This window comes from Leptinotarsa decemlineata, unplaced genomic scaffold (assembly GCF_025532065.1).
Source record: "Leptinotarsa decemlineata unplaced genomic scaffold, Ldec_3_MD MMD2_tig00026314_RagTag_RagTag, whole genome shotgun sequence".
Lineage (NCBI taxonomy): Eukaryota > Metazoa > Arthropoda > Insecta > Coleoptera > Chrysomelidae > Leptinotarsa > Leptinotarsa decemlineata.
The window spans coordinates 9,029,539-9,053,506 of record NW_027412684.1 but is presented as its reverse complement, the minus strand read 5'-3'; the positions used below and the strand labels follow the sequence as shown (position 1 = coordinate 9,053,506).

General features: G+C 34.4%; 1 protein-coding gene across 7 annotated transcripts in view; it reads right to left on the bottom strand.

Annotated features, from left to right (window-relative positions):
• Positions 1-23,968, bottom strand: part of LOC111506102 (uncharacterized) — a 259,371-nt gene that overhangs the window by 90,879 nt on the left and 144,524 nt on the right. For 5 of the 7 annotated variants that reach the window (XM_074181729.1, XM_074181728.1, XM_074181732.1 and 2 more), the window contains 2 exons: positions 14,868-15,030; positions 11,764-11,911 (listed from right to left, as the gene is read on the bottom strand). In XM_074181729.1, the coding sequence (XP_074037830.1) occupies positions 11,764-11,911; positions 14,868-15,030 (311 nt within the window). Of the gene's footprint in view, positions 1-7,369; positions 7,511-11,763; positions 11,912-14,867; positions 15,031-15,155; positions 15,199-23,968 lie in introns of those variants that run through there. The other 2 variants (XM_074181731.1, XM_074181736.1) reach the window with 2 other exon arrangements.

The window sequence follows — 23,968 nt, the reverse complement described above, 5'->3', positions numbered from 1 at the left end:
TATTGAAAATGGGGGTTGGATTGAAAAATTAACTTTTTGACGTTATTTCTGGCATAACTTTTGAACCTCTCACTATATGCCCATACAAAAATATACCCATACTATCCGATATCTTTTAAAAGTTCTTTTCTGACGGAATCTGAATATAGAAAAATAATTTTGATACGTTACGCTTTTACTGAATACCCTGTATATTGGAGAACATACGAAAAAGTCTAATGCATTGATATCTGAAAGTTATATACGAACATTTCTTCTTATGGACGCTTCATGTGACACAGACTGTATAATAACATAACACAACAAACACATCAAAATTACTGTTTTGTTCAAATTTGAAATAGTGGATCCTGATCGCTTCCAACCTATCGATAAACCTTTTCAAACCAATACACTTTCATATTTTCACAAAATCATATTTTCATAAAATCGCTCCAGCGACAGTTAACTTCCACAACCTGTTCGATGAACATCCAAATTCATTTTCTTTGGATTACTGATCTTCCCAATTGCAATACTCCCATTCGAAGCATTACAATTATGCTGAAAGCATTATCCGAGTTAATCGCTTCGAAATATCGATCATGAATACACAAAATCATATAATGGGATTGGTGCAGTAGTGATAACAGTCATGAAACACTATACCTTCATGCAACTATACTCTGAAAACGCATCTCTACTACGAACCAAAATTGAACTATCCCACAACAGAAAGATAATGGAAATATTTTGTATATCATCCCATACAAACATTGAGGTAACGACGCTAAACTCCCATTACAAACCCAAGAACACATCCAATTTCTCAGGTTCCACACGAAATCTACGAGTATATATATCAAAAATGAATGTTCTGGTCAATTCTCGTTCTAATCCAGATAATCATCATTCACTCATAATTCCTAGTCGACATGAGGCTGAGATATGAGCAAATGAGCCGAATTCATTCAATAATCGAAACTCTTCTGCCAGTTGTCGAAGTCCGAGGTCGGTCCTAGATTGGAAGCGGAGACGATCTGGCCACCAGACACGACCCGTCCAGTTCAGACCAGTCCCTTCTACATTGAAGCTAGTTTTCAATCAGGAGCTTAAAACCAATAGTGATTCACCTCAACCAAATTCAATAGATGATATTAAAACGCACCACCTTGACAAAGTCGTCCATGCAACTGGAAGAGAAAACAAACCGGTTTGTTGTCACACTAGTTCAGATTCGATGCTCCTTCCCGGAACGAGCATAGACTCCAGCGTGGAGGAACGGTGCATCATGTGATTGTTTTCTTCAGACCCAACCCGATAATCTCAGACCACCTGGTCGGGAAAAATTCCGATTCCAATGTAGGACCGACCTAAAGCGATACAGATGATAGATTCTGGTCCGATGAAACCACTCTCCCTTTCCCTTGGTAATGGAAGTGCTGATTCCCTTCCAAAACCGTTCCCAAAACCGTTTGACTTCCAAAACCGTTCGCCTATCTGAAGATAGGATAGCCAAGATTTCCGGCAATATTTTCACATATAAATCATTGGAGTAGATTTTCCCCTGAAATACGGTCGCATAGGCAGTTTGATTGTACACAGCTGAACCAGAATCTGGAAAGATTTTAGATCCATCAACGAACCAACAGCTACTTATTCTTAGCATTTTCGTATTTGACTGTTGCTGTAACTTTCAACGATAACCAGTACTGCCACATTCCATAGAAGACTGTTTTGTGCAACAGACAATGTTCACAATTCTGTTCGTTACTCATGTATCCTCTCTCTTTAGAAAAATATGGAGAAGAGGTAGGACCAGAAGGATTTCCAGGCCTCTGATGGTCTGGGGTAAAGGAACAGAAAATAGCCCTAGGTAAGTCAGATTTTCTACAGATTTTTCGATATGTCCATATGGATAATCTGGGTATGTGTAAAACATTTTCCATAGTTAGGAGGTATCAGGTGCCATCAGTACCATACCGTTAGCGGCCATGGATATCCTTCTAGATCTACCGCCTCTCCACATTTTTCTGGAGAGAGAGGCTAGATAGACTGCTTATAGATTTGTGCACATTGCCAATTGCACAAATCAATTTAATGCAGAATGCAACAGATTGTTGGTTGACAATGGAAGTCACAGCATTCTGGAAATGACCTCTGACTGTATGCCTCCAACTGTCAACTACGAACTGCCTTATAAAGTACTGTTCCCGTGTAGAGAGGACTGGAAATGTTAAGAGCAGATAGTTGTTGATTCACCAGTTCTGGTGCTGGTGTTTTCAGTCGCAGACCCAGGACAATTTACACTATTGAATTGTGTGCGGAGATATTGGATAGATCCAACCACATACACAAGTCAATAAAAATATTATCAGACAGTCAAGCGGCGTTGGAAGCTCTTAGCTCCTATCGAGCAACGTCTCAATTGTTAGCAAATTGCCAAAAACGACTCTCCTCGATAGGAAGACTCAAAATATTATCTCTGGTCTGGATTCCTGTCCAGACTGGCCTAGAAGGCAATGAGGCTGCTGACTCCCTTGCAAGCAGCTTCATCGGACTAGAACCTGTCATTGGCTTCGCTTTAGGCTTTGCCAAACAAATATTGAAGAATTGATGGCAAGAAGATTCATGGACTGCTGGCAGAATCTTCCAGGCCACTCACCATACAAACTAATCGGCTTCGTTAAGAAGCTGGGATTATTTAGTCGAGTGTGAGTGAGACACAATAAACCCTTTCGGGTTGCGGTGGAGGGTAGAATAGACCTATTCACTTTGGACCTAACCTAACCTAACTTGGGTAGGTACGAAGTATCTCGGGAAATCTCAACTGTTATGTTGATCTCTCAACACATGGTAGTAATGATAAGAAACTATTATAAGCCCAAAACGAAGAGACCAAAAAAAGAACTAAAGATATATAGGTCATCCAAGGACGCAATAAAAAACCTCGGAAATAACTCAAGTGTCCGCGCCGTCGACATCCCGACGCCCTGCTTGCACTCTTCTAATGAGAATATAAACTAAATCATCCTTTATAGCCGTGACCTTTACCTAGAAAGGCGTCGGCCTGCGAATCGTAAAAACGCTAATTGAAACTTCGACGTTAGTCATCTCTTTCGCTAACAAAACACTAACATCGGATAGTTAAATGAGTTTATGGGAGAGCTCCAATTTATTTCAATGATCTTAATCACGGGTCAATCTGGAGGTCGCGTCGTTTACGATGTACCGAAAGCGGTCTTTTCTAGTGGAAAAGGAAGTGAGAGTTATTCAGTATCTTTAATATACGGGGAGTATCATAAATGATGACTTCAATTCCAGATGGGGATTCCATCTAATATTCGATGAAAAAACTAATTATTACAGTTTATTGTATGCTTTTCACTCTAAATAATACATTTACAGAGTGATAATCATACAATAAAGTATATTAATTAGTTTTTCATTGACCTTTTTTGGATATTTGTTACCTTCTACAATCTGAAAAATATAAAAATTAGAATGGAGAACTTTATACAAGTGTAGAAGGGCAAACTTTTAAGTTTACCCCGATAAGTTACTGCGTAAAAATCAAAGTATTTTTCACAAAGAAAAATCTTCTATTTATCAGTAACTTGTCGTATTTAACAATTTTGCCTATCAAAAAATATTAAGAAATAATACTTATCTTTTACGTGTCGGAGGCCAAAATCTGCCTCCGTCTTCAGAAATGGATAAGAAATTTGAATATATTCGCAGTTATTCCTTTTTTGATATTTTATTTCTTACTTACTTCTTCGACAGATGTCAAAGAAGTTTTGAAATATGAAATTAAAAGTAAACTTTAAAGTTTGCCCTTCTAAACTTGTATAAAGTTCTCCATAATAAGTTTTATATTTTTCGGATTGTGGAAGGTAACAAATACCCAAAAAAGGTCGATGAAAAACTGATTTTTTCCTCCACAAAAAATGACTCGTTGAATATATTAATTAGTTTTGATATGGATTTCTTCAAGTATCAGCCAGTTCTATTCAATTTGTATTTGATGAAAAAAGTGTATAGGTCACGAAATGATAAAAATCTCAGTTCAGAACTAATGGTGTTTTACCTTGCAATGTTTTAAATATTGGTAGTAAAAATCTGCCCAGATTTGTCCTTCCATCACTTTCACAATGGAGAAGGAAGTCCACAACGAATTGCCTTTCTTAGACGTATTGGTGAAGAGGGCCGACACTAAATGGGAAACATCTGTGTATCTGAACCAGAATTCCAATCACCATCAATCAACTGGGAGAGGAATCATCAAGACTCTACTAGATCGTGCTTTCGGGCTCTGCAATACAAGAGGAGGTCTCGAAAATGAACTAGGCATCATAAAACATGACCTTCAACGGAATAGTTACCCCAGAGTGATGGTAGAACAGGATTTAGCTAGAAGACAGCAAGAGCTCCACAAGGAAGAGAAGCCGCCACAACCAGTACGTGTACTTCCCTACATCAGTGGATAATCGGAAAGGATCAGAAGGATTGGGTCCAAGTATAACATCAGGACCTGCTTCAGATCTGGGAACACTATCCGTAGCAGCCTCACGAAAACCAGGCCACTCAACCCGGACTGCGATTCCAAGAATTGCATTTACCGGATACCCTGCGAGTGCGGGGAATCATACATCGGTGAAACTAAGAGGCCATTGTTCGCATTGCCGAGCACAAGAAACACACACAGCGAGGAGAAACCAGCAAATCCGGAATAGCAACGCTGAAATCATCCACGAAGAGGAACACTGGTTAAGGAGAAAATTCAAAGAAGCCGCGTATATGTTGTTCAACAACGCATTTAGTCAAGCTAGAGTGGAGATACGTAACATATGGAAACCTCTAATCGAGCGAAAAACGACCAACTCCCGCCAAATGGTCATCTCCCGCTAAAACCAATGAAGCGAAGAGAGGGAAGAGGGGATAGGCGAAAGCATTCGAATGACCTATAAATAGTCGGATCTCGGAGTAATAAGTCCAGTTATTACCCGAAGACGATTGTGGATACTAACAATCGATCGATTCCAAACTTGGTTTGGAATCTTTTAATTTTTATTTTTTCATTTTTTTTTTGTTAATAATACTTTTCTATTTTCAGCTTTCATTAATATTTAATTATTTTTTTGGTTATTTCTTTGTAATTTCAGTTTTTTATTTAATAAAATTGTTATTTTCGGTAAAACTTTTTATTTTCTTTTGGGATTTCAATTCAATTTGTATTATATTGGACAATGGGAAGTTCAAACTGATGAGATACACAATAAAACTGTTTTCAATTGTTTACAAACAATAAAAAAGTTTGTGCATAATTGACATTTCAGGTATTGTTCAACCCATTATCAATTTTATTTCATTTCAGGTCACAATATTTTTTACAAATTGATTACTGCTATTTATTTTTATTCATTTTTTTAACGTTACTTCTACCAACTCAACCAACTATTTGTCAAAATATTGTTAGAATTTTCAATAACTTCCTCATTTGATTTGTTTTTGTAATTTATTTATTCTTCCACAGATTTCAAATATATTAACATCGTTCATAGACAGTGGAGGCCTAAACTTATAATATTTAGGAATAGATTCCTTTGAAATTTCTGATAAAAAATGTAAAATTTACTTTTGAGCCAGGTAGAAGTAAAATTCCAACTCAAGATAAACAATCCGAAACAATATCTCATAGGCCTTTTATTTTTGCCTATTTTGTCATTTCTAATGCTAATTCTGATAACTTTTGCAATTTTCATCTTGACATCAAAACATTCGAACGGATGACGAGGACGATCCTTTTGTAATTGTTTTTTCGTTTTATAATTTTGTAATTATTCAAATAAGATATGACGAATTACAGAAGAAAAGTAAAACGTTATGGACAAAACTTGGAAAGTATCTTTGGATGGACAGCAGAACTGAAGTGTACTCTCATAACACAAATTTATTATCTTCAGGAAAGAGCTACAAAGGATTTGAATAGTAGTAATAGAATTTTCAAATCAACCTCGGCGAAATATGTACCTTTTTGTTCGATATCGATAAAAATATACACAAATTTCAGAGTAGAAATGAGTCTAAGTCTTACCAGAATAAATTATAACTTTCTTTACTTTACTTGCTTACTTTAACTTTCATCACACTTGCACCAATACTATTTCAATTGTTCCATAGTTTCAACATGAACAAACACATATTTTATACTAAATTCCATGATAGATGTCATTGTCATATTTCTTCTCTCTCTTTTTTGTCTCTCCCGCTCTCTCTATCTCTATCTCTCTCTATCTCTATCTCACTCAATCTTCTTGGTATCAAACGCATGTTTTACCAATAATTTTCATGTGATCAATGTGCCTTAGTGAGAAGGAATCAAGCTATTTTATCTGAGTGATATGTCTGATTGCTCTGACATTATTTTCATAAATTTCACATCGTTTTTGACACGGCCAACCTCAGTGAGTTTTAATTTGTTTCGTGAATTTCTTAATTTCATTACTAACATTAAAACCTTCTGTATGAAACTTTTTCCTGAAGATGATAGTAAATTTTAGAAATATTGGAATAACTAGTGTTAAAATAGTACACTTCCATTCTGCTGTTCATGTAAAGATACTCGAAAAATCCCTAGATTTTTTATAAATATGGAGAAGTAGAAAGCCAAAAAGCTTTTCTCCCAAACAAAAACTATACTCTCCTAAAAAATATACTCCTTTCATGGTAATTTCTTTTTCACAATTAAAAGGTTTTTGAATTCGCTTTGATACTAGGGAGCACATTATTTTATGGGTAGAATTCATGAAAATTACGTTAAAAAATCGCGTAAAATCTTCCAAAAATAAGTTTAAAAAAAATAGAAAATTTTCGAAAAAGCAAAAAATAATCACACAATCAAAAACTACAAAAAATCGGGTGAAATTCGCGTAATATATTTAGATACCCCTTTTTTATTTTTCAATGTCATTATTTGGACCACCCCGTATGAACTTTTTTCATAAACTACAACAAAGTATATAATTCTCTGAAAGTAGAGGCATAACTTTTGATACATCCTATATAATGAAAATATAATAAGATCGATACTGTTACATTGAATCTGTAGTTTTCATTTTACAAAAAAATATAAACTGACACTGACATAACAACTCCAAATGCTTGTTGCATTTTGATAATAGTTAATAAATAGCTCTATAGTTGTTTAGGTTCAAAACGAATTATCTCAATAAGTTCCACTCATGTATAAATATAACTAGTTATTTTTGTCGCTTTTCAATCATTGGTGATTGATGAATGGTATACAAGAAAACCTTTTCAAATTATTAGCATTCTCCAAACATCAATCAGTCATTCGATATTAAACATCATGCAGGTGAAAACTTGCCTCTATTTCGAATCCGTCAATCATCAGACGTCGAATAACACAACCACCTTCACGCAACACATGAACGTATCGAAATAAAGTTCAAAACACGAAATACCCTTCCGAACATTGCAATCAATATCAGGAACGTCTGCGTTGATAATAATTTTATCATTTGACCTTCGAATGGGTTTATATTGAAAACGCGATTTCGCGATCGTCAAATATTACCTATAACCTAAATATTATCACATACGGGGGAGTCACATGCTAATGCTGGAGAGGAGGAGGGGGGGGATTTTCCATAACGAAAGTACTAGAATTCTAAAAATTTATTGTTATCCGATATGTGATTCAAATAGTTATATAATACATGTTACACATGTTATAAAATAAAATGATATGATAATAAGGTTAGAATAAAGCATCATTGAGAAAGCGATAAGTGATATATCAACAGTTACGCTTTCAAGAAAGAAAAACAGAAAAACTAAGTGTAAAATTCAAGATAGCTGTGGATTTTAGTACAGATTAGATGAAATGAATTGAAATGCATTAGAATATAAAGTAAAATTAATAATAAAAATAATCATTTTTATCCATCAACATAATAAAAATAAAATACAAAATTTCAGAACAATATCTAAGTGTTGACGAAAAGGTCAAGTATCAGCCTAGGCCGCTTTTCAACTTAATAAAAAAAATGAATAAATCAGAGAAAACTATACGAGTACTATTTGAGAATCATATAAGAATCAAAAATACTTGAAAATACCAAATCTACCTATTTTAGAACAATTTATGCTCGTTTAATTATAAAGTATAAAAATTAAATTAAATTGGTGTCTAAATTTCTCAAAGATATTTTTCACTTCATTTGTAACTATAGCGTAAATAATTATCATACACAGGTCCGTCTTAAGAGCAAATCTACAGTGACAGAAGTAAGATTTTCAATTTTTTCTTGAAATTATATAAAGAGAAGTTCCAAAACTCCTTGGGAAGAGTGTTATAGAAGTAAGTAAAAAAATGTTATGTTAAACTGTTTTACTGAAAAAAAAGATAATGATGACGTAGATAGATAATGTACTAAAAACTAAAAAATAATTCGGAAGGTCCCAGGTAGCAGTCATCACACCATTCTCTTCTGCAATCTACGGTATCAATCAGTATCTAATCAATAACGTAGATTCCTGAGGAGAGTGGTGTGATGACTGCTACCTAGAAATTTCCGAATTATTTTTTAGTTTCCAGTACATTATCTACGTCATTATTATCTTTTTTTTCCAATAAAACTGTTTAACATAAAAACATTTGCTACATATTTTATTTTCAAGTATTCAGTTATAAATTTTGTTACTTAATTCTTCTCATTCTGTTTAATTTATTTAGTGCCTCAGTATTACAAGGTAATATGTAATCCGCCATTTTGTAGCTGCGGCCATCTTGAACTGCATTTTTTTCAAAGTGTACTACTATTCTACTAGTCAATGCCTGTCATTTGATACCCATATTAAGGTAGTTGTGGAAAACTATGTAATCCGCAATTTTCTAGCAGCGTCCATTTTGAATTTGCATCTTTTCAAAGTGTTCTATTATTTTACTAGTCAAACTCTGTCATTTGATACCTATATTGAGGTAGTTGTGAAGAAATATATAATCCGTCATTTTGTAACTGCGGCCATCTTGGATTTACAATGATACAGAATTTATTAAATTGTATTGTCATCAAAACTAAATGTGTGTAATGAATTTCAGATCATAGTAATCACTAAATAAATAGTAATCACTAATATCTAGCATATGCACACCATATAATTATTCAAATGTTATAAGGTGGTCTTAAAATATAAAATATAAAAGTCTCATTATAAAAATTAATGAAATGTTTTTTTTTATTTTTTTGTATTTCGAAATGTAGAATACCTACTTGAAAATATCAAATCTCACAATAAAATTGAAATCAAAGGTGATAATATTGTCATCGCTCGAATAGAATGTTCATGGTTTTCTATTAGGACATTTTTTTTCTTTCATTTTGTAAAATCTTTTTTTTAAGTTCGTTGTTGAACTCACATTCATTTCTTATTGCCAGTATTATTGTCGGTATCGTGTTGTATACTTGTATAGAGACATACAAGTATGCTCTTTGTGATATCGATTTTCAACCTATGAGACGGTTTATTTTTTATATTATTATATTAGGCGTGTTATAATTGTGTCTAGGAATATCTGTTCGTTTCTTGTTGAAATGATATTTAATATTCGCACAAAAATAATATAGCGGTCTCATATCTATTAGTTGGCACAGTCATCGTACATGGAGGAATACCTCCAGTTTTTTGACGAGATCAGTTTTAGAATCCTTTTTTGCAAAATATCCAGTGAGTTTATATGTATTCATAGTGTTGACCCCCAGAGTAGTATTCCACATCATAGGTGACTTTTTATCAGAGCACAATATGAAGTTTTTAGGCGTCTGAAGCATTTTTCAAGAATTTTCAATTTGTATATTATAAATTGCAATTTATTTTCTTAACATATTTTAGGTATAGACCCCATCTCAGGTGTGAGTCGAAGATCAATCCCAGATATTTCATTTCGATTACAGATCTGTTGATGATATTTGTACCACAGGCGATTTGTATTTTAAGTTGAAAGGTAGGAGTTGGAGATTTATTGCAGCAGAGAGATAAAAAATGGGTCTTTTCGAGGATGACAGTTAACAGCCTATGTAATGATAATCCCTCCAAAAACATTTCCGTGTAAAGTATTGACAAGACGAGTACCAATTGCTGGAACTATAAAAAAGTTATCAGATCTCATAGTTAGCCAAGCTCCTTCGGTCAGGGCCTGTAGACACGCCTTAACTTTACAAACCCTAACTAGTTGAAATATGTGGCTTGGGCATTTCTTCATTCCAGAAACTAGTGGCACAAAATTACCAAATACTGAAAAACTTCTAACTATGACCTCATGTTAGTGTCTAACGTGATACCTACACTTTATTGTGACACATATTTCAACTATAAGGTAGGGTTTGTAAAGTTAAGGCGTGTTTATACGCTTTAACTTAAGGACCTCAGCTCACTATGAGATCTGATAAGTTTTTCTATAGTTCAAGCAATACTTTACACGAAAATATTCTTGAAGGGATTATCATTAAGTTTTATGTCATATCAAAATAATAATAATAAACCTAAAAACATAAACCATAAAATGAAGAACGTTTTTCGAAATCCTTTAGAAATGTTAAACAACAATAATAAATATCGAAACTAATTGTTTATTTCATTTTCCAGAAACTGAAAAACGGACTAATTTGCTTTTTAGGTGATCAAATTTGTAATACACAACTCTATCCACAATCAATCCACTTTCTTTTCTACACCATATACCAGTAAACTAGTATACCATATACCAGTAAACAACAGATTAGTAAGTACTCAAAATTCAATGCAAAGATAAATCGACTACGCGATTTAACCACAGAACGAAGAGGCATGTTTTGAGAAAAAGTTTCGAAGCAGGTGAACAAATCGTGATTGTAGTCATTAAGAAACGTCAAACTTTTTCAAAAATGTACTCCCAAAATAGCAGACTTGAAATTCGCAAGAATTATACACAGCTTATCCAAAAGTGAAATTGTGAACTTGTCGAGAGATCAAAACGTTAGACACGCAACCATTTATAGGATAATAAGAGAATGTCAGGAAGGTATACTTTGAATTAATTCTCGAAGCTATTCATTACTTAGTGCAGTTGGCATATTTTTCAGTTGCTGCCGGTCTTATATCAATATGCAGGTAGGTTCTTTGTATAGAGTAAATAAGCATCAAGAAAGGAAATCAAGAATTTCGACCCCCAAAGGGGGAAATATGGGTTCCAAGATTGTATTGAATTTCGTCAGTTTTGAAGTTGGAAACATGAAGTGTTGGGTTGATAAAAACATATAAATATTTGTTTGAAATGGTCTGTCACGAAACTCAATGTTACAAACCAAATTCTATGCGGGCGAAGCCGCAGTCAAAAACTAGTCAAATTATATATCTGATAAGTTTCAAACAATTTGAATTTACCGCTGAAAATGACTTCAAACACATCGACCACAGAATATAGGTCACAGAAAATTGACCCCCCAACTTGAAAGTGCAGCAGATAAAGTGTCTCTTCTGTGAGGTATTATGTGGTTCTACTCTGATGTGCGATTTCTGAGGCTTCGGTTTCATCATCGTATGTTAGTCGAGCTCGAAGAGAAGCTGTGAAGACGAGCTTCATACCCATAGTCATATCCTATAATTTAATCACGGGTACAGGAATTCAATTGAAATTTTATTGTATCCTTGATCAATCCTGATACATATTTTACCAAAACTAATGTCCCATACTTTTTGATTTGGATAAATTTCACTTACCTGTAATCTCAAGTCGACATGAGGCTGAGATATAGACAAAGAGGAAGAACTTTGCGCCACATCCAGTTCCATGTCGGATCCAGAATTAGGCGAATGGAAAACGCTGTCGTGTGACACGCTGAGACCGGGATGCATCGATGATGAACTCCTGGAAAAGAAACAACTACTCAAAGAAATTCACAGTTCTATTGTTTCATCTCAAAGTGAAACCTATCATGTATTAGGATGCGTTTATGTTGGAGTAGTGATAAACGATAAGAGCGGCGATACTAGCAAAGCTAAGAAAATGTAAAACAACTGTTTATATTGGGAGTGTCGCTTTGAAACGTTCCCGAGTCCCAGTGAAGAGAGCAACTATAATCTCCAACTTGATTTTCTCAATGTTACTGGGAATGACTTGAAAATCACTGATTAACGAAATTCTTGCCATCTATCCCAACACCAAACCTTTATTTTAATACCTGGATCACCAAGTGATCATCTTCAAGAGAAAGATCAAACTGTTCGATCTTCCTCTTGAAGATGATCAAGCCAAGCCTTGGCTTCAACAGTATTTTTTTTGCCAAAAAGCAATTTTTCATTGACACACGGATAACCTTCTCATTTATTTTCTTCAAACTAACAAATGTTGCATCCCACGCATTGCAAAATGTTCCATCCCACGAACCAATAGTCCGACAGCTGTGAAATTTGAAGACGTGGCTTCTGAAGGTTTGTGATAACTAAAAATCATATTAATTTAATATAAGTTACGCCATCTGTGTGTCCCTCTACGAACTTTTCAGCCCACCTCATACACCCACAGCTTACTCAATAAGTAACCTTTCAATATTGCAAAACAGCACTAGTCTTTCTTTTCCTCATATCGTTTATCATATCATTAGGAAGAAATATTTATTGATGTTTGACAGTATTCTACAAATGATAGAGATCCAAAAATTGTATTAGTTTTGGGTTCAAATTTTAAAGAACAGTGTAAATAAGACTTTTTGTGGTATACCATTTTAGTGAAAAATAACAGGGAGATCTAAAAATACAAGGGACTCAGGATTTTTTAATGGCTATCCGATGATGATTTGAAGGTCGATTTACACTTTTCAATTTTTTTTTGCAGGAAGTAAAATGGCGGAAACATTTACGGCCGGATATGCCCTTGAATATCTCTGAGTTGATCACTGAAGGGCATTTAAAACATTCTAAATGATAATGAAAATAGATTGTAGTAGATGATCCAATTTTTCTCTCGACTATTCAACGGAGAAACTAGATTTGAACTTGAAATAATTTAAAAGTCAAAATCAGTAGAAAGAGCAGAAATGAATACGATTGAGCATGTACTTGAGTGAGACTGATGGTTCGAGAATGTGTACGCCTAACATGCCTGCAAACAAAGGATCGAGACTAATAAATGTGCATTGCGAAGGAAGTAAAGGATGGGTTCTAAATTCTTTGAAATTATGTGGAAAAAAACTTGAGGAGTGCAACTATCTGACTATCATAAGAACATAGAAGCTAATATTTTCTAGGAATGGTTTGAAAATACATTGATCCCAAATTTCGATGCGAATAGTGTAATATATCTTGATAACGCTTCCTATCATTTGGGACTGGGTATCAAAGTACCGAATAAAAATTCGAGGAAAGATGAAATACAAAGTTTTTTAATGGATATCAATTTGTATTTTGAAGATGACTATACCAAAAATCAACTACTTCAAGTTTTACAGGCAAAAATATTTGAAAAAGTGTATGCCCTTGAGAGTATTCCTGAAAAGTTTGGACACACCATACTGAGACGTCCCCCCTATTTTTGTGTCTTCAATCCCATTTTTGTGTTTTCAATCCCATCGACAGGCGTAAAAATTATTTTGATATTTGATAAATAATTGATAATTAAAGAAGAAGTATCTAATATTACCCAAGAAGACTGACAGAAATGGATTAAAAAAGTAATTTCAGTTGAAAAATACTATATGGAGAATGGACACTTCCATATTGCTGGTGGACAGTAATAGTGAAACAGAGAATATGGAAGAGGAATTATCAGAAGCTTTCGAAAAAAGTTAGGCAAACCGCGTACAACCTCTACAACCTCATGGCTTTTACCTGTAATCAATAATTTTTAAATAATTAACGATTTTTAGAAAATTTTAATGTAATATTCTTCTGTGTATCCTGTGAGGAGTCAACCTCTTACAATTAGTGACTTGTTTATTGTATTGACATGTTTCATTTGTTCAAATATAACATTTTGTTCGACACGGCCAACCTAACTAACACTTTTCCCTGAAGATGATAATAAATTTTATTGAAATATTGGGATAACTTGTGTTATAAGAGTATAATAATATATTAATTATAAGGCAGGCGGTCCTCGATTGAAGACAAAATGTGAAAAAACAGAAAAGTACTTGATGAAAATAGCTGCGCAAACGCAAGCGAAACATAAGTGGAACCACCTATTAGTGTAACACCCAAGTCAACTTGACAAGTTTGTGTTGGTGGTTTGACCAATCAACCGACAACTGCGGTAGCAGAAATTTGGGAAGCTAACCTGAAATGCCATCGGAAAACGAATCCATATGTTTCTAGAAATGATATGAAATCGACAAAGGTTAATGCAGTCAAGCTGCTGGAAAATAATTCCATGAAAATCAAAAGATTGATAGATAAATACACTCTGATCATTCCTCGCCGTCCTCAATTGAAGACAACATGTGAAAAACCAGAAAAGTACTTGATAAAAATAGGTGGTTCCACTTATGTTTCGCTTGCTTTTACGCAGCTATTTTTATCAAGTGCTTTTCTGGTTTTTCACATTTTGTCTTCAATCGAGGACCGCCTGCCCGGTACTGACGATGCCCAATAGGCTGAAACAGCTGTCTACCGGTGGCTCTTAAATTGAAATCAATATGGGAATGATCAGAAAGTATTTATCTATTTATCTTTTGATTTTCATGGAATTATTTTCCATCAGCGTGACTGCATTAACCTTTGTCGATTTCATATCATTTCTAGAAACATATGGATTCGTTTTCCAAATAATAAATAAAATGAAATTCACAGCTAAACAGGAGAATTACTAATGATTATGACAACCTTACCTCCTCCTGCCCTCCTCTTCACCGACGGAAAGCTCGCTGGTAGACCTGCTGCGCAGCGCGTCCTTTCCGATTTCCGTAACATCGACAGGCGCCGCATCTTCGGTCACTTTGTTTTTCCTCTTGAACCACTTCCTTGGATTCCAGAATCGCCTCTTCGACGCCACTGAAATCGAAACGAAACTCCAATGAGATTACCATCGGAAACGGTACCTACTTAAACAAAGAACCAGAGCATGAAACAGAAGTAATGCACTTTTCAATGAAAATAAATCGGCGTATTATCATTACCGAGCGAGTATTTTTTTCTGGTCCTCATGTTGGACGCGCCGCGTTCGAAATTAAAGAGGGCACTAGCGTGGGAGGGTCACTCGTCGATTGTTTATTGTTTTATCACAATAACTTTTTTCTATGCGCTTACGCAAATGTTTCACATAATACGTTAGTCAGAGCACGTGATTTTACGATGAAAACGTTATTCATGTCATGAGCAGAGCAGAACTGATAGAATCTGTGCTCGGACAGCAAAGTTTTGATGCTGGGAGAGGGAGTTATTTTTCCATCACATTGTTTCTCTGTTTGATTGAACATAAAATGGGATTATCAACGTGTTAATTTACGTTATTAACAGTAATTTATGGCCTATATTTCGTGACCAGTTATCACATTGAAGACAATAAACTTGGCAATTCTGACACACCTGATATTATTCAATGATTTCAGATCATTGATTGAGACTTGGTCACTGCAATTTTTGAAGTTGTTTGCAGCTGATTGTTTGAGTTAGTCCAGGCAAATTACCAAAATCGTTGTAAAACACACGCTAAATCAAAATATTCAAGTTTAAGGACAGCAGCAACAGGTTATAGGTGTTAGGAATCACACGTTAAAAGGTAAGACCTCGTTAGTCCTTAGCTCGCATAAGTTTCGACTTTTGAGAGTTGTCGTTCGTAGTGGTGCGACAGCTGGTTAACGGAAAAGCAGATTTTAAACAGATGGAGAAAGATGATACACTACGACCGAACGGATAGCTGTACTATGAAATTATACTCGCCCAGTGTATCTCATCTCCCCTCCCACATTTGATTTTCAACTGACATTTACTAGATGTTTCTGCCAAGCAAGTGGTGTCATGTGGTCATTCACGATGATCGTTCCTGCGCATATTCCAAAATTTTTCCCGACCAAACAAATAAGTTTTTGCACATTTCCCAGTTCGTTAATAGCGGTCGCTTCAAACAATTGAATTTTTCAATTATTTATGGACAATCAAAGACGTTAAAAATTCAAAAACATAAATGATTTTTCAATATTCCCAACAGATTTTCTATAGTTTTTGAGTGAATATTTTACACTAGTTCAAATTCCCCACTATTGATTTATTCATTAAACAATGTTGATAGTAAGCTCAGATAAATATTGTACTACTTCTAAAGTTTTATTCATTTTAATGCCATGTATTTTTGTAGCTCCGTATCTCAATAAATATAGGGCGTTCCAACAAAAATTTGACCCTCTCTGTAAGTCAGAAATGGACGTGTAATTGAAAATTTCAAAGAATACGTCAATTTTTATTTCTAGAGGGGCTAATTCTGATACGAAAATCATACCTGAAACTTCACCTCCCTGCGGTCAGCAACTGCCACCCCTATTTTTTTCAATGGCATGGGGGGTCGAGTGATACATCATTGGAAAGGTCTTTTGTCCCTCTATTTATTATCTGATTTTTTTTTCGAAATTGGTTTATTCGTTATTGAATATTGAACGTTTTATTTAAGAAGAAACAGAAAATTCGCTGTCGCTCATTTTATTGAGGAAATCAACAAAAGTAATACCAATGGCCACACAATCAACGGATAAAGTGTTCAAAATGATCTTCATCTAGTTCCATACAATACAGTCTACTTTCGAAAGTGTTCCTTACATTATTGAAGATGTCCGGAGTCATAAATCGGCATTCCCGAACAATTCTCTGTCGCAGGCCTTCTGTTCAACGAATTGATGGCTCACGTTGTAGGTCTGGATGATTCGTATTATAAGTTCTTGCAGCAGCTTTATCACATTCATTATTTCGATAATAGGTTGCAACAATTTCTATTCTTTCTTCAGTAGAATAAACCATGTCGGAACACAGTGAACAAGAATGACTGAATAATAATTCGTGAAGAAGTGACAGTGGCCAACTATCTACTTTTTGTTCTACGAGATATTCAACAAAAACTACCATTGCAGAAAAAACTAACGGTGTCGTCCATTTCAAAACGTTCACTACTAATTGAATAAATTCTAAAAGACCTGCGACAGAGAATGGGCTTGTTTCGTGCTATGGAAAATGATACTGGTTTGCTTAGGGGTTTATTATACTTATCAAGCCTAATCGGTCCCAAAATCTCTTTATATTTGCAGAAAAAAGAATAATTCGAAAATCCAGAATTTAAAATGGCCGCGTGTCTGTTGACCAATAAAATTGATCGTGTCTAAAGCGGAGTTGCAAAGTGTATTGATTTTCAATATCCAATCACAGATCTGATGATCCAATTTGACAGACGCCATTTTTGTTGTTATTGTTGTCAACTCGGTGTGAATACAACTGTTATAATTATATAATTACAGAACGTTTTTTTGTAAAAGGTATGTCTCGGCGGGTACCTATTTTGCTGCATATTCCGTGTCATTAGTTTACATTCCGAAAAATATTTTTTCAGGTTATTTTTTGGATTGATATGTTCTGGAGTAATTCTACATTTCACTGTACATATTTTTGCTTCTCTTTTCAGTCACCATATTGCTCCTTGGCCGAGATAAAATAAAAATTGAATCAAAACTTTCCATCCTTCGATAAAAGACACCAAGTCTGAAATGAATGTCATATAAATAAAAGGGACCTACTAAATATACCATCTACCGTTTAAATTTTTTATTCTTCATTTCGGTACCAAAGTATTGCAAATTTTTCAAGTAAAATTCACCAATCATTTCAATATCGACTCTTGGTAAGTTGTAGGGAGTCAGCTTTAATGAAACAAGGCTCAACATTCATTTTGAAATTATTTTAACAAAAATACGAAGTTTGTGGAAACCATTGACATTAGAAAGAGCACATTGTCGCATACGCTACAGAAGGCGCTGGCTGACTGGATGACAATATGGCTAGTATACAAGTAACGTTGAATTTCTAATTTTTGGTGGGTGGCATGAATGCATAATTAATTTATTTTATTAGGGTTCATGAACATTCGAAAACTATTTGAAAATACAGCTTGTTTAATTCTATTTAGAATTATATTTAGATATAACTTGTACTATATCAGTTATCAAGGCAAATATGATTTTTTAAAAAAATGAATGAATAATTACAAAAAATGTTAATTAATCGTTCATTTTCTCAGGCAAATGGAGTACCCATATCACAATTTATTGGTTTATTCGGCATTGAAAATGTATGTCATATCGGATCCATTCTGATTGTTTTTGCAACATTGAGTTTTCAACTTTTTCTTAGCTGACAGGTTGCGTAGGAACAATTCGTTTTTTAATCGAGTTTAGTTAGTTTGTGTATGTTTTGAAAGTGTTTTAGAGATATATTTGAATATTAATATGGTGCATTATTGTGCTGATTTTAATTGTGCGGAAAGGCACAAGAAAACAGAAAGCCCATTGGTTTAGAAGTGAGTTATTTCATATAATGAGTTTCGGTTCCCAAAGCATAAAATGATGAGAAAGAAAATAGGTGAAAATATTGATAAGAAAGAACTACAATCCTTCTACTGTTCCAAGAAATCATTTAAAAAGTGACTATAAATGAAAGGGGAATGAAAATATTGAATTTGATGATACGAGTTTTTTATTTCAACTTCAAGTATTCTCCACAGAAAGTATTATCTGGAGTTAATCCTGTCCTGTTACTGAAAATATGAAACAAAATTAATTAAATTTCATCATATGATTAATGGTATTATTACCTCAGAAGCTTTTGTTGGATCAGTTCGAGTACAATCCATTCTGTCTATACTTGACCTCATTCAACCTTCCTCTCAGGTTTTGGAAGATTCAACAGATTACCCAAGCGAGCCTATAACGCTTGAATTTAGTAGCTATATTAGAAAGAGGTATGTATGTAGGAATCGTTTTTTTTTATGATAAATTGCAGTTGTACAGATTGAGCATTGTAGAATAAATTGAATATTTGAAATGATTCTTCAATCCAGTTTGCTAAATTTTTTGATTTTCATAGCTGTATATTATTAAATAATGCATAAAATCATAGTTTAGGTAAATATTTTGTGATCTATCGACTTTGTGAACTGATTTTAGATATAGAACCTATTTGCAAACATGATTTTTCGTGTACATTTTATTCAATGTAGAGAATGTTTCATTAATTGAAACGTTATTGTACACTTCCATAATTGAATTGATAATTATAGGCTTCGTAAATTTTACGATTTGGCAATGTTGATTATTTCTATTGTTCCTATTGGTCAATCGAACAAGAAGCGGGAATAGGGGTGTAACGTCACCACTCTACCACATTCAATTTTTTTTAATAATTAATTACAGGAAAACTACGGTACTTAGAGAGGTGAAACAAAGTGCACTGTTTTTCAATTTAAAATTTCTATCAAGTGAACTATAAACCAAAAATCATAAAACAAGCCCATTGTTTAGGAATGCCGATTTTTGACTCCGGACATCTTCAATAATGTAAGGAACACTTTCGAAAGTAGACTGTATTATTGTACAGAACTAGATGGAGGTCATTTTGAACACTTTATCCGTTGATTGTGTTGCCATCGATATTACTTTTGTTGATTTCCTCGTTAAAATGAACGACAGCGAATTTTCTGTTTTTTCTTAAATAAAACGTTCAACATTTAATTTCTCAATAACGAATGAACCAATTTCGAAAAAAAAACACATAAGTTATAGAGGGACAAAAGACCTCCCAAATAGGGGGGGTAGTTGTTGACCGCAGTGGGGTGAAGTTTCGGGTATGATTCTATATCAGAATTAGCCCCTATAGAAATAAAAATTGACGTGTTCTTCAAAATGTTGAATTACACGTCCGTTTCTGACTTACAGGGGAGGTTCAAGTTTTCGTTGGAACGCCCTGTATGTATTCAACTGTGTCGTGGTATAAACTGATTGATAGAAATATCTGTACTCTATACATTGTTGCTGTCAATTTTTTTCCTAGTTTCAATTTTCTTACCCTTTACAGCTTATTTTTCAAACAATTTTTCTCTAAAAATTCAAATTCAACCAAAGCATCGCCGAAATATTAACCGTGCATTTGTCAATGATAGTTTCAATGAACTGTTGGTTTGCCAAAATTCGTTTCGGAGATTTTAGCCATGTGTGATGAAAAGTGGACCCTCTACGACAACAAGAGACATTCAGGACAGTGGTTGGACACCGATTAGCCACCCAGACCCTGACCCTTCCAAAGGGCAACATCCACAAAAAAATGACCATGGTTACTGTATGACAGTCAGCGGCTGGTGTGATTCTCAATAACTTTCTACAACCGGGCCAAAGCATCACAGCAGAGTTCTATTGTGAGGCAGAAGAAGTCCGATTCTGCTAAACGACAACGATTGTCCGCACGTTTCACAAATTATCGTCCGTAAATTGAACGAATTGAGCGTTGAGGTTCTACCCCACCCACCATACTCCCCAGACCTCTCGCCAATCGACTACCATCCCTCAAGCACTTCGACAACTTTCTCACCGGTAGAACCTTCCCCAATCGGGACCGGTCATAAACGGCCTTCGTCGACTTCGTCGAAGCCTGAACACCCAATTTTTATGCTGACGAAGTTAAAAGACTTGTGTCACGTTGAGATCTGATTCAAATAGCGCTCATTTCAAATAAATTGACTAAGTATTCACAGTTTGAAGTAGAATCATAAAAACGGACAGAACTTTCAAAACAACCTAATAATTTATTCCGAAAAAAAAAATGTTTAAGCAAGAATAACCAAAAATCAAATAGTTGGAGCCACAATATTCAAGAGACCATTAATATATTAGACCTAGGTAACAGTCATCGTGTTTTGTCAATCTTAGATTACGCTTCCATTGTAAATACGATCTCTGCATATACATGACTCATACAACATTTGGAACTAGTCCAATGATTTGGGACATGAATTGTGCCTCATGAATCATAATATCTTGGCAATATATCTCACGTAAAAGTCTTATGAAAGAGCAATAACTATTGTATCTTTCCTCTAATGAAAATATGACAAATGCCGCTTAGAGACTACTTTGCGAGGATCAAAATAGTGAAAAGGGTATGTTTTCACTTCAGAACTACTGCTGATGTTCAATTTTTTATGGAACTTTCGAAAACATTTGATAAAGTATAAATTTTGGTGGTTGATTGGATTAAGAATTGAAAAAAATACATTTTTCTGAAAATCTTCGAAATCCGTGGAGATTATCGAAAAATGTAGTAATACCCATTTTGAAGACCTAATTACGTTCTATCGAAGAGCTTCTCATACATAAATTACTAAAATGCTATGGAGGTAATCCATAAAATTTAGTTTCATCACATTTTTTTCTGCCCTATCTAGAAATAAAAAATAAATGAATAAATTTTTGAAATATTATTTTCCAAATAGCCTAACTAATGGCTTCAATATAAAATCTTGTATGGAAAAAATTTAGTTTTTAAAAATTTCACAATATTTCCACTGGATGAGTGGAAAAATATCGTGAGTTAAATTTCGCCAATATAAATGAAGACAATTTATTATTATTATCATTTTTAACTATTATTCCGGCATCGACTGCTGAGGTCATTAGCCATTTTGTAGTATACGATATCTGTTTATATTTTGTTAAAAAGGTCTGTTGCTTTTAGAAAGTTCAAAACATTTCTTAAAGTTTTGGTACCGAGGCAAGTTCTGATATTATCCGGTAAGTTATATCATTGTCGATCAGCTTCATACTGGTGGCATTCTAAGAGAAGGTGTTTAACCTTCATCAAAGTTTGGCAATTTTCGCAGGATGGTTGTCTTTGTCTTCTCAGTATATAAGAGGATGTTAAGTTCGTATGTCCTATCCTAAGTCGTGTTATTATGACTTGTTCTCTTCTCGTTAGCCCTTGTGGAAGTCTCATGGCTGCAATATCAGGTTTGATATCTTTCAATTTTGAATCGTTGTTTGTCCATTCGTGTTGCCATGTGTTGAGTATTGAGTTTTTTATGATTTTTTTTGTGTAATTTGGACTCACAGGTATATTCAGATCGACATTATTCTCAGTTGCAGCTCTTGCTGCATTGTCAGCTTTCTCATTACCGTCAATTCCTATATGACTAGGAACCCAAACAAATACGATCGATTTTCCTTTGGACTGGAGACAACTCATCAGTGTTAAGATTCTTTGAACCAGCGGATGTTTACTGAAAGAGTTTTCAATTACTTGAATAGAACTCAGCGAGTCTGTGCAAAGGATGTATGAATGAAAATTGCGTAAGTCCATGTATAGTAATGCTTGCCAGATTGCATATAGTTCTGTTGTGAAAACACTCGCTTGATTCGGTAAGATCCAGAAGTGGATCTTACCGATTATTATTATTATTATTATTGAATGTATGTATGAGTATGAGTTATGAAAAATAAAATAAATATATTTGCTTCCACAATTGTGTTATTACAGCATTTTTTTTTTCATTTTACATTAAAACTTATCATTGGTTAGAATTGAAAAATTGGAAATCAGGTTTTTCGACAACTTTACGACAATATTTACAGTTAATATGCTTTCAACTTCTATGTTTTCCAACTTCTACTCTTTTGAACTTCCACGCTTTCATCGTCTATACTCAACATTTACATTCTCAACTTCTACGTAGCTCATATTCATTATCAGATTTGAAGATGATTTTACCTCCCTGTATACCCATGAACAGTTGTCCAGATTCATTTTATAGTTATAGCATATTTCTGAATAGACATCGACACATTATTTCGTTCTTCAACTTTTACGCTCTTCAATGTCTACTCTCATTAATTTCTTCGTTTCCATATTGAACGCTCTCACCTTCTACGCTCTTCAACATCTACAATGTTCAACTTCTACGCTTTCAACTTCTTTCTACGCTCCACCTCACTGTATGCCATGAATAGTTGACCAGATTCAATAATTAGGTGAAGCATATTTCCGGCTAGCCATCGACACACTATTTCATTCTTCAGCTTCTACGTAGCTCATATTTATTATCACATTTTTTAGATGATTTCACCTCCCTGTATACCCATGAACAGTTGTCCAGATTCATTTTATAGGTATAGCATATTTCTGAATAGACATCGACACATTATTTCGTTCTTCAACTTTTACGCTATTCAATGTCTACTCTCAATAATTTCTTCGTTTCCATATTGAACGCTCTCACCTTCTACGCTCTTCAACATCTACAATGTTCAACTTCTACGCTTTCAACTTTTTTCTACGCTCCACCTCACTGTATGCCATGACTAGTTGACCAGATTCAATATGTAGGTGAAGCATATTTTCGGCTAGTCATCGACACACTATTTCATTCTTCAGCTTCTACGTAGCTCATATTTATTATCACATTTGAAGATGATTTCACCTCCCTGTATACCCATGAACAGTTGTTCAGATTCATTTTATAGGTATAGCATATTTCTGGATAGACATCGACACATTATTTCGTTCTTCAACTTTTATGCTCTTCAATGTCTACAATGTTCAACTTCTACGCTTTCAACTTCTTTCTACGCTCCACCTCACTGTATGCCATGAATAGTTGACCAGATTCAATATGTAGGTGAAGCATATTTCCGGCTAGCCATCGACACACTATTTCATTCTTCAGCTTCTACGGTTTTCAACTTCTACGCTCTTCAATTTCTACGCTTTTCAACTTCCACGCTCTTTAATTTCTATGATCTTCAACTTGAATGCTCTTCAACTTTTACGCTATTCAACTTCTACAATTTTCAACTACACTCCACCTCACTGTACAGTCATGAATAGTTGTCGAGATTCAACATATAGGTAAATCGTATTTCTGGCTAGCCATTGGAATATTATTTTTTCTACGCTTTTCAATTTCTATGGT